The sequence below is a fragment of the Lynx canadensis genome, chromosome A2 (genome assembly GCF_007474595.2).
Source record: "Lynx canadensis isolate LIC74 chromosome A2, mLynCan4.pri.v2, whole genome shotgun sequence".
NCBI classification, from domain to species: Eukaryota; Metazoa; Chordata; class Mammalia; order Carnivora; family Felidae; genus Lynx; species Lynx canadensis.
This window is the reverse complement of record NC_044304.2, coordinates 62,537,296-62,550,898: the sequence shown is the minus strand read 5'-3', so window position 1 is coordinate 62,550,898 and position 13,603 is coordinate 62,537,296. Positions and strand designations below refer to the sequence as shown.

At 50.3% G+C, this 13,603-nt stretch overlaps 1 protein-coding gene across 1 annotated transcript in view; it reads left to right on the top strand.

The window, feature by feature from the left end:
• TNS3 (tensin 3) overlaps positions 1–13,603 on the top strand; it is a 216,531-nt gene that overhangs the window by 37,311 nt on the left and 165,617 nt on the right. The window contains exon 3 of the mRNA XM_032592493.1: positions 9,143–9,251. Within this exon, the coding sequence (XP_032448384.1) occupies positions 9,143–9,251 (109 nt within the window). The remainder of the gene's footprint in view (positions 1–9,142; positions 9,252–13,603) is intronic.

Genomic DNA, 13,603 nt, shown 5'->3' with positions numbered 1-13,603 from the left:
CGCAGCGTTGGCATTGGACCCAGCAGATGCCCCCAGAAGGTTGAGCACCCCTTTCTTTGAGTCTAATGGTTAGGCATTTAGTGCATTCTTTTTCCAGGAAACTTTTCTAAGGTTCTGAGAAAGGAGAAGTCAAAATGTCAGCCGCTTTGAGTCACTTTGGGTTGCCCTCCATTGCGATTTTCAGTTTAGCAGCCAGGCACTCTTGCTGGGAATCTTGGGGACTGTGTGTAGTGTGCTGTGCGGAAAGGGCATCTGTCTGGACGCCTGTGATCTGTGGCTGCCATGGGGTGGAAACCTCGGTGGGCGGCTTTAGGGGCCACTGTGTCCCTGCAGAAGGGTTTTGTGGCCCTTGAACTTCAGGGTCAAGTTGGTTCCCCCGTCTGCTGGCCAGAATGCCAAGTACCAGAACTCACCCTGAGATCCTCTTTCCCAAGAGGAGAACAGCTCAGGGTGTGCTGATTCAGCCTTTGTGAGGGTCCCTGCCTCGCTACTGTAACATTAGCCCCCTGACCGTAGGGAGAGGTCTGTGCAGTTTTGCACTTGCGTAGAGCAGAGCAGAGGGTTACCCTTCCCCGCTCACGTGGGGCTTTCCTTGCTCAGCTTTGCAGAGATTTTTCTGTCTGAAAAGAGACTTCACAATCAAGAGCGGCACTAATTACTGGGTACCCCTCGGGGAGTCCTCGTAGACCGGGCAGCCCTGCTCGCTGCCCTTCCAACTGTCTGCTCCCGACAATTAAATGCAATTTAGATTCCTGAACCCGAGCTTGCTAAACGCGGCAGCACTGAAGCCTCCCCTCCCCCGCGCACCCCGCGGCCCCCCTCCCCTGGAGAAATGAAAGCAAAGTATCAGGTGAAAACAAAGGCAGTCTAATCCCGTCTAGCTCATTTCACAATGGAGATGTTATGTACAGATGAAGCGTGAGCAGATGTTATTACACTATCTGGAGCGGAGTCCTCGGGGACACGGCCACCGACCGGGCATCGGCTTCCGAACAGCACCTCTGCTGTTTCCCCCTCCGGTCTTCTAGAGGCGGCCTAGCGGGCCAGGAAACCGCAGGAACACAGTGCCTCTTTCTCCCCGGTTCCAATAAAGGTATTTGTAAGGAATAAAAGGTCACAGTATCCTCCACTGGCCCAGGAACTGGGGCCAATTCATTCCGTTAACAAATGTTAATTGAGGGTCCAAAGGTTCGCCCTTCTGCCAGGCGCGCCTCGCGGGGAGTGGGGGGTGGGGGGGAGACTCTGAGGCAAATGGATGAGAGCCCCGTGTCCTGCCTTTGGGACGTTGCAATAGAGCATAGGCGAGAAGGCATATAAACAAATGACTGAAACACGAGGGGGGAAGCCTGTGCCAACTGGGCCACTGCCACAGAGGACTGTATTTTTAGATGCCTGAGAGCCTGCTCCTGTCTGAGCACGAGACGGGTGGAGACAGGGTCTGAGCCCACAACCCTTTCCTTTGGCCATGTGGTTTCGGTTTTGCATCTTTTCCCTGTTTGTGGGACAGTGGTGGTCATGGTTACGGCACAGAAGGAGCCTGCCAATGTCCTGAGCTTGTCCTAGGGGCTCCGGCGTCCACCTTTTGCAAACCTCGAGCGCAGGAGCCCCGTTATCATAAAGTTAAATCTCTTGGGGCACCCGGGGGGCTCAGTTGGTTAAGTCTCCAACTTTGGCTCCGGTCATGATCTCGCGGGTTGTGAGTTTGAGCCCCAAATTGGGCTCTGTGCTGTCAGCACGGAACCCGCTTTGGATTTGCTGCCTCTCCCCAGCTTCTGCGTGCCCTCTCTCTCTCAAAAATAAATAAACATTAAAAAAAAAGTTGAGTCTCCTGAAAAAAACCCGTAATAATAAGGATGTGAACAAGCACATACTAACAGTGCCCTATGTGTGTGCAGGATGGATCCTTATAGAATAGTCCATTATGTAGCAGTGGCTCTCAGGTCAGCTGCAGATTGGAATCGTGGGATGAGTTTTGAAAAAGTTTGTGTTCTGGCCCCATTTCCAGATTATCTGTGTTCACTGGTCTGGGTGGGGTTTAGGCAGAGTGGTTTCCTTTTTTGTTTTCTAAGGTTCATTTATTTATTTTGAGAGAGGGAGAGCAAGCAGGGGAGGGGCAGAGGAGAGGGAGAGAGAGAATCCCAAGCAGGCTCTGCACTGTCAGTGCAGAACCCGATGCAGGGCTGGAACCCACAAACTGTGAGATCGTGACCTGAGCTGAAACCAAGAGTTGGAGTCTAACCGACTGAGCCACCCTGGTGCCCGTAGCAGAGTGGTTTTAAAAACTGACCAGGTGATTCCCTTAGGCTGCCGGGGCACACAACTGGCACCTGGTATAGCGGTTGGTCATTGACAGGAGCTCTCTTCATAGGCAGAAGGGGAAGGTATCCTCTGTGTCCCCAAGTCTCTAGTGACTTGCCCAGGGTTACAGAGCTTGTACAGCAGGCAGCAGAACCTGTGTCCTGCTTGGTTCATGACACGTTGCCTCCTTAGGCTTGGCAAGGTCAACAAAAACACCACGAGATGACTGATGAAGTGACAAGATGGCTGAGGGACTAGATGTGGTCAGGGAAGACATGGGTGAGAATGGGACTAGAGACGGTCCCCTGGAAAGCTGTAAGCTGCCAGCACTCAGGACAGGTTGAACTGCAGGGAAGGAGAGACCCACCCCAGCATCTGTTCACACTGGAATCGCCCCTCTGCCAGTTTCCGTCCCTTGGCAGTGGCTGGTGGAGCTGTCTGCTGACAAGCTTGTAAGACCAACTGGGGACAGGAGCTGTGAGTGATTAGTTATGTCTGCCATAGGTCAGGGAGTAAGGAGGTGTGGTCTGTGTGCTGATGAATCGCACTTCCATAGACCTCAGGGCAACATTTGTCGAAAACTAGGATTCAGAGTGTTCATTCAACACCTCGTACTTTCTAGTGTGATATGGGATCCTGAGAATATACTTTGGAAGAAGATGCAGTTTCAAAATGTAATAGAAAATGTGATTGAATTGTACACTTAATTATGTGCCATCTTATAAGTTGTTTTGGCAATTCTAAGTGCTTTGAATTTAAATATGAGTTTTAGAATCCATCTGTAAATGAAAAAAAACCAGATTTTTTATTCAGATTGTGTTGAATCTGTGGATTTTATGGAAGAACTGCAGCTTAACTACATTATCCATGAACATGGTATATCTCTATCTGTTTAGGTCTTCCTCACTTTCTTTCTGAAATGATTTATAGTTTTTCCTTTATAAGCCTTTCATAGAATTTGTAAGGTTTATCCCTGAGGATTTAATATTTTTGATGATGCTGTAAATGGTAATGTTCTTTGAATTTTAGATTCTGAATGTTCATTGCTAGTATGTAGAAATACAGTTTGTACATTCATTGATCTCCTGTCCTTCCACTTTGCTAAACTTGCTTGTTAGTTCTAGAACTTTTTTGTAGATTTTGTGAGATATTTGTTTCTTTATATTTTTATTATTATTATGTTTTAATTTTTATATCTTTATTTTTGAGAGAGAGAGAGAGAGAGGGAGAGAGAGAGGCAGCACAAGCAAGGAGAGAGAGAGGGAGACACAGAATCCGAAGCATGCTCCAGGTTCCAAGCTGTTAGCATAGAGCCTGATGTGGGGCTTGAACTCATGAACTGTCAGATCACGACCCAAGCCAAAGTTGGATGCTTAACCCACTGAGCCACCCAGGCGCCCCTATTTATTTATTTTCAAATGTTTATTTATTTTTGAAAGAGAGAGAGAATGAGCACATGTGGGGGAGGGACAGAGACAGACAGAGCATGAGCAGGGGAGGGGCAGAGAGAGAGGGAGACACAGAACCTGAAGCAGGTTCTTACTTACTTACTTGGAAGTAAGTTCTGAGCTTTCCGCATAGAGCCTGATGTGGGGCTTGAACTCATGAACTGTGAGATCATGACCTGAACTGCAGTCAGATGCTCAACCGACTGAACCACCCAGGTGCCCTTTTTTTTTTTTTTTTTTTAAATAGATAGTGGTGTCATCAGTGATTAAAGCCAGTTTTACCTTTTCCTTTCCAAACTGGATACCTATTATTTATTTTTCTTGCCCGGTTGCACTGATTAGAACCTCTAGAACAACATTAAATAGAAATGTTGATTGAAGACATCCTTGCCTTGTTCCAGAGCTTAAAGGGAAAGCAGTCTGTCGTCGTTAAATATGGGGTTTGCAGTAGATGTTACCAAGTTGAGAAAGTTTCTGTCCTGATTTGAGAGTGTTTCTCAGGAAATGGATCTTGGATTTTGTCAGAGTTATTTTCTGATTAATTGAAAGATTGTAGGTTTTTTTTTAGTTTATTGATTGATATTTGAATGTTCAACTAAGTCTGCCTCCCTGGAACAAATCCTGTTTGCCATGATGTATTATTTAGAAGTGTGTTATTTAGTTTCCAAGTACTTGAAGGATTTTGCAGGGATATATATATATATATATATATATATATATATATATATTAATAGTTTCTAATACAATGCCATTGTGGTCAGAGAACATATTTAGTACAGTTTGAATACTTTTAAGTTTATTTGGACTTGTTTTATGTTCCAGACTGCGTTCTGCCTCAGGAAGCATTCTTCATGCACTCGAAAAGGATGTGTCTTCTGTGCTTGGGGTCAGATGTCAACTAGGCCAAGTTATTTGATAATGCCGTTCAGCTTTTGTGTATCTTTGCTTATTGCTTGGTCTTTCCTGAGGCCTTTTCCCTTGGTTTGTAGATGATGGCCTTCTTCTGAGTCCCCAGATGGACGACCCTCGCATGTGAGCCACCCCCCCCCCCCCGTGTCTCTTCCCCTTCTTGTAAGGGCACCTACAAGAATTACTGTATTAGGATCCCACCCTTATGAGCTTATTTGGCCTTAATCACCTCTTTAGAGGCCCCATCTCCAAATACATCCCATTTGGGGTCAGGGCTTCAATGTATGAGTTTCGTGGGGACACAGTTCAGTCTAACACAGGGATAATTAAGTTTCTGATTGTATTTACACATTTGTGTCTTTGTCTCTGTGATCCTGTCATTTCTTGCTTCATGTATTTTGAACGTTTTGTTAATAGGTGCGTACATGTTTAGGATCGTATGCTCTCTTGATGCATGTACGCTTTTATCATTAGGAAATCGTGGGTAATGTTCTTTGATCTGGAGTCTACGATGTCTGATAGCAGTATAGCCACTCCAGCTTTCCTTTGATTAACATTATCATTGTATATTTTTTCTATTCTTTTAAAATACTCTTCTTTTTAAAAGAGTATAATCTGACAACCATTGCCTTTTTTTTTTTTTTTTCAACGTTTATTTGTTTTTGGGACAGAGAGAGACAGAGCATGAACGGGGGAGGGGCAGAGAGAGAGGGAGACACAGAATCGGAAACAGGCTCCAGGCTTCAAGCCATCAGCCCAGAGCCTGACGCGAGGCTCGAACTCACGGACCGCGAGATCGTAACCTGGCTGAAGTCGGATGCTTAACCGACTGCGCCACCCAGGCGCCCCAACCATTGCCTTTTAATTAAGGTATTTAAACTGTTTGTGTAATGTGATTCCTAACACGGTGAGGTTTCAATCTACCATGTTTTCTATTTCTCTCACCTAGTCATTGATCTACTCTCTCTTTTTTGCCATGTTTAGATTAATTGAACTTTTATTTAATTCGTTATTTTTTACATTTTTATTAACAATTGTTTTAATGTTTATTCATTTTTGAGAGACAGAGCATGAGTGGGGGAGGTGCAGAGAGAGAGAGGGAGACACAGGATCTGAAGCAGGCTCCGAGCTGTCAGCACAGAGCCCAACGTGGGGCTCGAACCCACGAACTGTGAGATCATGCCCTGAGCTGAAGTCGGACGCTTAACTGACTGCGCCACCCAGGCGCCCCTAAATATTTTATTTTTTAAGTAATCTCTCTACCCAGCATGGGGCTCTAACTCATGACCCCGAGATCAAGAGTCACACGCTCCACCGCCTGAGCCACCCAGGTGACCCCTGATTAATTGAATTTGTAAACAATAATTTCCTTTTATCTGCTTTGTTGGATTATTATCTATCTATCCCTCATTATTTTAGTGGTTGCTTTGGGGCTTACAGTTTATCACAGTCGCCTTTGCGTGATAGTATACAACTTCACAGATAGTAGGAGAGCCTTCCAGTAAAATGCTTTCATCCCTCTTTTCCTGAGCTTTGTGCCGTTTTATTATATTTACTTTTACATGTGTTGAGCCCCACGTTTCATCATTATTAGTTTTTGCCTGGCCACTTATCTTGTAGTGAGTTTCCAGTATGAGAAAATCTTATGTACCGATCTGTGCACGTACTTAACCATTTCTGGTGCTGTACCTTCTGTGTAAAGCCATCTTTCCGCTCGCAATCATTTTCCTTGCGCTCAGATGACGTGTAGCTTGTCTTGTGGTGTCATGTCAGCTGGTGATGAATTATTTCAGCTTTTGTGTATCATAAGAATTTTTAAATTCACTTGAATTTTTGAAAGCTCTTTCTGCCGGGTCCAGAATTCTAGGTTGGCAGATTTTCTCTCGGCACTTTGTATCTCTCTTCTGTTTTCTTACTTGCTTTATTTTCTGAGAGAAATCTGCTGTTTTGCTAATGGTTGTCCCCTGTCCTAACATGCCTTTTCCTACCCTCTGGGGGCACAATTTTCTGTGTATCTCTGGGTTCAAGCAGTGTGATTATTGTGTGTCATTTCTGGCACACTTCCTTTTTTAGTGTTTGATGTTTATTTTTGAGAGAGAGAGAGAGAGAGAGAGCGAGCAGGGGAGGGGCAGAGAGAGGGGGAGACATAGACTTTGAACCAGGCTCCAGGCTCTGAGCTGTCAGTACAGAGCCCGACGCGGGGCTCGAACTCACGAATCGTGAGATCATGACCCGAGCCAAAGTCGGCAACCCCACTGACACACTTCTTGTACTTGGGATTTGTTCTTCAGTCTATGGGTTTAGAGTTCTGCTCAGATTTTGGAGCAGTTTTAGCCATTATTTTCTCAACTATTCCCCTCCTTCCTTTACAGAGGCCCCAGTGACACCTGTGTTAGGCTGCTCGAACTTTCCCCCCGCTCACTGTTGCTCTGTTCATCTATCTCTTTACTTAGGGGGTCTCTTCTTTCTCTGCCTTGTTTCGGGCAGTTCGTACCGTGACGCTCGCACAATCCGCATGCGCGTGCTCGTCAGTACCCGGCTGGACGGTTCAGAGGGCCCTCTGCACATCTTAGGCCTTCCATGCAGCTCTGTCTTGTGGTATTCGGGTGAGTGAGCCCTTTCTGCTTTGTTCTGTGGACGCTTAGTACCGTCTCTTCCATCCCGGTAGTAGGTACCCTGGCCCCCTTCTTCCCTGCATCCTGGGACCTTGCTCGGTGCAGGAATCTGGGGCAGTCACAGAACTCGGGCCACTTTTTTCCCTGCCTCTGAGGAACTAGATAGATGGGTTCGCCTGTTCGTGAACCTTCTATAAATAGGCATCGCTGTGTGCTTTTGTGTCGGAGTGTTTTTGTTTAGCACAGTCATGCTTTGGATGCCCACCCGGGATGCGTGACGTCATGTGTATTAGTAGCAAGCTGTTGAGTGTACCTGAGACAGTGTTCCATGGTAGGAATATATCAGGCTTTCTCTGTCCAGTCTCCTTCTGATGGACATTTGGGTTATTTCCTCTTTGGGGCACTCTTTTTTTTTTATTTTTAATGTTTATTTTTGAGAGACAGAGAGAGAGACAGACAGACAGACAGAGTGTGAACAGAGGAGGGGCAGAGAGAAAGGGAGACACAGAATCCGAAGCAGGATCCAGGCTCTGAGCTGTCAGCACAGAGCCCGACCTGGGGCTCAAACTCACAGACTGTGAGATGATGCCCTGAGCCGAAGTGGGATGCTCAACCAACTGAGCCACCCAGGCGCCCCTGGCTTTTATTTTAATGTTTATTTATTTTTGAGAGAGAGAGAGAGAGAGAGAGAGAGAGAGAGAGAGAACATGAGCAGGGGAGGGGCAGAGAGAGAGGAAGACACAGAATCGGAAGCAGGTTCCAGGCTTTGAGCTGTCAGCACAGAGTCCAACGCAGGGCTCGAACCCATGAGCCGTGAGATCATGACCTGAGCCGAAGTCTGATGGTTACCCGACTGCACCGCCCAGGCGTCCCTCGGGCACTATTAAGTAAGGCAGCGCTGACCATTCTTGCACAAGACTTGTGGGCATATGCACTTATTTCTGCCTTAGCGTCTGCAGGAGTGACATTGCTGGGTCACAGAACTGGTGTAGATCTAAAAACATTTATAAGAAACTGTATTTGTATCATTGGAGTTACATTCTTGGTAACATTTCATCTCTCAGGGAGTCGAGTCTTTACCTGGTGGTGGTGTGGGGCCTCCACGTGGGTGTCAGTTACTGGGTGGAGGGGGGGACGCACCGACACGTATCACCAATTGGATAGGAGGACTGGTGTTTGGTTTCTAAGGCAGGTTGAAGTTTTGTAAGATTATCAGATGCGGCCATGAGCCTTGACCTTCCCAACGCGGGTTGGGTAGGTAAGTGGTTCGTTTACTCCCAGGACCAGTGTGCGTAGCGGATTCCGTGCTGTGCCAGGTTTAGGGAGGAACCATGAATGTGACACGCTGGTCGCCTGTGACCGCTTCTCCTTCCACAGACGTGCACATTCCCTCGGAGAAGCCAAGGGGCCGGGATTATCAGTCACTTGGCTTCCCCTGAACACAGTGGTGCTGTTGGCCGAGCACTTCTTCCAGAGGAGCAAGCAAGCGATGAGGTCCGGGAATGCCTCTGGGGTACTTTGTCCGGGAACTAGGTGGTTGTGCGCCCACAGCGTGGGAGCTAACACGCGATCACATGAACAGCACTGATGAGTGCCGGCTCCTGACTCCCATCACCCATTTACAGGGGGATTTGTGGGCAGGGTGGGGGTGCGCTTCCGTGGGGGCTCTGGCGTCGAGAATGCTGACGGGGTATCCGAGGCTCCCCCGGGGAATCCCAGCGCCGGCTTCTCCTTCTTCTCTGTGTAACGGGTCAAGTTCCTCTTTTAGCTCTTCCCAAACTCCGCCTGGACGCCTTGTTTCCTGGAAGGGAAAAGAGCGAGCAAACGCCCTAGGAATTGTAGAGCTGACAGCTTCTCCTTCTGCGTTTTCAGCCAGAAGAGTTACCGAGCCTGCACAGCTTTAAGAGCACAGCCTTCAAAAAACCCAAGGTGTGCGGGGTTTGCAAGCAGGTTATTGACAGCCAAGGAATTTCATGCCGAGGTGAGTCTGTGTTTCTCATTCTCTTGCTGTGAAACCGAAACATAGCAAACAAACAAACAAACAGAAAACCAAAATGAAAACCTTCTTTTGGGAGTTTCCAGAAGTTAAATCGCAGAATTCCCCTTCCTGGCCTGTGTTTATCCCCCAGCTGTGCTGGGCAGGGACCCGCCGTATTTACACAGATTTGTGCCGGGAGGAAGCTCGTCCAGAAGGAGCAGAGAGTTACTGGTGTCGGGTTGGGGACAGCAGTGACCGCGCGGGCGTGACTGCCCTCTGTCCGGCCCGTGGTGTCCGTGATGCTTGTCATTGAGTCGTGTGCTCTGACCCCCTAAGAGTTTGCAAATGAACGTTCTGCACCTCGGGGTCAGGGCTTGCTGTGTGGGGCGCTTCAGCCCGCTGTCAGGCGCCACTGCCGTCGGGAGACAAAGCCACCAGCTTCGCCGTGTGATGCTTAAGCACCGGGCGGTCGACATGTTTGTGACGTGTTTCTCCTGCTTGCATGTTAATCAGTCTGTGACAACGGTGTGTAATGGCTCCCTTGAGCCCTGGAGTCTGGGCTGGGGGTCGTGGGTCCGCGTCACAGGGCGGGGGAGTATGGTCAGACTTCCTTCTGCAGGGTGACGAGGTGACCCTTCCTCACAGCGCTTGCCGATGGTGCTCCCGGAGACATCAGTCTCACGGCTGCCAGCAGTGCCCCCCTGCCCGACTCCCTAGAATCTCTGTTTCAGAGTCTGCACCTTGAGTCCTCTTCTTTACTAGTGTGTGGCCCTCTCCTTTCTCCCTGGAGGTGGCCTGTGTGACAGGGTCTGGGGGACCCCCTTCAACTGGTTCCCTGTGAGCTGCACCCCAGGCCAAGAGAGGTCTTGCATGGCAGGCTTTGATACTCTTTTGTTCAGGGATCACTCTGATGGCTCCCGATGTGGCCGTGACATTGTCAGGGGATAAAGGCCCGTGGAAAGACCGATCTCATGGGGGTAAATCAGGAGAGTTGGGGTATTTTCAGCATTCTGAGGACCGGGCCTTTCCCCTGCCCCATGGACACACCTGTGGACGCAAGGGGGCAGGATGTGGGCATGCTGCTCCCAGAGCTGGAGTCTGGAGCTCGGCAGGGTCATTGCCGGTATAGACGGGGCCCGACAGGGTGAGTGACTGGCTGCTCAGGGGAAATCGTGGCCCTTTCGTGGTTCTGTTTGGTGCACCTGACAAAACATAGTTTGTCTCTATGGTCTCTTCCTTTTCTCAGTAAACTAGAGACAGAAAGGAGACCGCGAGTCGTTTTGTGTCCTGTGATCAATACCCGTCACGTGAGTTTGCGTGTCGAGCCCCTGTGTGCGTGGCGCCCGTGGACGGTAAGGCCTGCCTGTCACGTGTTATCTGAGCAGCCACGCATGCGAGCTTCGTGAGGTTGTGGTGGGAGGCCCTTTCTTTGGTTCATTTCTGGAGAAGCAGTGGGTGTGCTGGAGGGGAGCATGGACGGTGGAGATTTCCCGCTCTGCCTGTCTGTGCTTGAATTTTCCTTTTGAGTGACCCTGGGTAGCATATAAGTACACGTGGAACACAGAGCTCGTTGACCGACCGGCTCAGGAAAGTGTCCAAAAGTGTTAGTGATGGTGATGGTGGTGACTTTGGTGGTGGTGTTGGTGACCATGGTGATCGTGATGGTGACGATGGGACAATGGAGATGATGCTGACGGTGATGGTGGAGAAGGGTTGGGGTATATTCTGTGACTCAGGCTCATGTTTTTGCTGTTCCTTTTCTGGCTCCTTCTTGACTTTCAAATGCCTTGTTTTCACATTTTAACCTCTTGATTTACCACATATTTCCTATGTGGCTAGGTTAGCAGAAAAAGTTTATTGATTTTGAGAAAGAGAGAGAGAGAGAGCGAGTGAGCGAGCCAGGGAAGGGTAGAGGGAAAGGGGGAGAGAGAGAATCTCAAGCAGACTCTATGCTGTCAGTGCAGGGCCCGATGTGGGGCTCGAACTCACGAACCATGAGATCATGACCTGAGCCGAAATCAAGAGTCGGACACTCAACCGACTGGGCCATCGTGTGCCCCGAAAAAGCTTAATTTTTAAGAAGCGGTTATGCTTGCACATTGGGGCTATTTTATCCCTATTTCTGGAACTTTCCAGGGACATGCAGAGATGGAAATGAGGGTGTTGGTGGGGCTATGTGTCTGGTTGTGGCTCACCTCAAGCTGCTCTGAGCACGTGCGCCGGCCACAGTTAGGGTGTGTGGTAACCTGTTCCCGCGGCTCCGCCAGGTCCCCTCGGGTGGCTTGAGGGGTTCAGTTTCCACGGGTAATGCTCTCACACACCCAGTCTGGTCACATGTGAGATAAGCCAGTGGAGGGTACAGGTGCGGGTGCCCTCAGTGTTGTGGTTCTGAGTGGGTCTGACAGATGTGAGCTTGGGGATTTCGCCCCAAGGGGAAGACAGATCCGGGAGGACACCGGGCCCGCCACGCGGCACTGATCCCGCCAGAAAGGCTTTGCGTGGATCTCAAACTGGATAGGGGAGGACAGATCGGGTGGAAAAGTGACAGAATGAAGGAAGGCTGTGGAGCGGAACACTCTAGGGAGGAGCCTGAGGAGATGAGGGCTGAGAGAGGGAGCAACAAGGAGGCCGGAGGGAAGCGGAGGGAGGCGGTTTTGTCGGGAGGATTTGATGATGGCTTTGCCCCTTCACTAAACAACACACATGTTAAGCACCTGCTAGAATGACGGGATGAGGAAACTGTGCTCTGTGTGCGGAGGCTCATGGTCTGAGGGGGGAGTCTTGTCTGTGGGGGGAACACAGTCTGAGGGGGGAGTCCTATATGTGGGGGGAACACGGTCTGAGGGGGAGTTCCGTGTGTGTGGGGCTCACAGTTTGAGGGGAAGTCTTGTTTGTGAGGGGTGTCCTTTGTGTGAGGGGCTCATAGTCTGAGAGGGGAGTCCTGTGTGTGTGTGTGTGGGGGGGGGGAACACAGTCTGAGGGGGGAGTTCTGTGGGGGGGGCAACACAGACTGTGGGGGGAGTCCTGTGTGTGAGAGTAACAGTCTGATTTGGGAGTCCTGTGTGTGAGGGGCTCACAGAGCAGGGAGTCCCGTCTTTGAAGCCATCCCAGTCCACAGTATGCTAAGCGATCATGGGTGAAGCTTGGGGTAGGTGGCCGATCACTGGTATTCGCCGTCAGTGCCTGCTTTGTGCCCGATGCTGTGTTATGACCCCGGGATGCGGTGGCAGATGGGACCATCGAGTCAACTGAGAGAGCAGCGTGGCGGAGCAGTGTGTGTGTCTGGGCAGGTGTCCTTGTGCTGGGGCCCCCGGTCCCATCCGGCCTGTCTGCCCGGCCAGTTCCCGGCGACAGGGGGAGGCTGGTGAACCTGAGGCTGAGGGCCGTCTCTCGCTCGGGAGGGATGTGAGGGGTGCCGTGTGCAGGGTGCTGCCCGGCCTGGGCCCCGAGGCTCTGGAGGGGTTAGCCCTTCCGGGACAGCTCGGTGCCCTGGGCAGCGGGGCCGGGATTCGCACCTGTGCTTTGCAGACCCCGTATCTGCACGGGGAACCCGGTGTGCGGCGCACAGACCCTGGGGGTGAAGGGACACGGCGGCGGACTGGATGCCTGTCTGTCCTCCAGGCCTCAGAGCCCGAAGGAGGCACAGGCCCCACGCGGACCCTCGACCTTCTTCCAGCAGGGCTGCGCTGAGTGCAGCCCCCACTCGACCCGTGGCATTGATCTCCACTCGCTCTCTGTCTCTCTCTCTTCTTTTTTCACGTTTATTTAGTTTTGAGGGAGAGAGAGGGAGACACAGCATTCGAAGCAGGCTCCAGGCTCCGAGCTGTTGGCACAGAGCCCAACGCGGGGCTCGAACCCGTGAGCTCTCGGATCATGACCTGAGCCGAAGTCGGACAGTTAACCGACTGAGCCTCCTAGGCTCCCCGCTGTGAGAATAGATCTTAAGCGTTCACACCCACGTCATGCGATGGATGTGATAATTAACATGATTGTGGCAAATGCCTCACAATGTAGACCTGTGTCAAGTATTCAAGCTGTATGTACCCTTTAAATATATACAATTTTGTCGATTATACAGCAGGAAAGCCGGAAGCAAACAGCAGCAGGGCGTGAGTGGCCGTGTTGACTTCTGAGAAGGGTACGAGGTTAGGGCGAGGCTGGCGGTCAGAGGAAACATGTGAAAGTCCAGCAAGCCTGTGCCGTGGAAGGTGTTATTGCGGCGACCTTGTGTGCGGTGGTCGTTCGGTCGGCACGAGCCGCCCTTGCTTGTGTTCATGACGCTCTTGCGGGAGGTTGGTGGTATACAACCTAGGACACCGTCCTGGGTGAGCTTGGTCCGGAGGAGGCAGACGGGG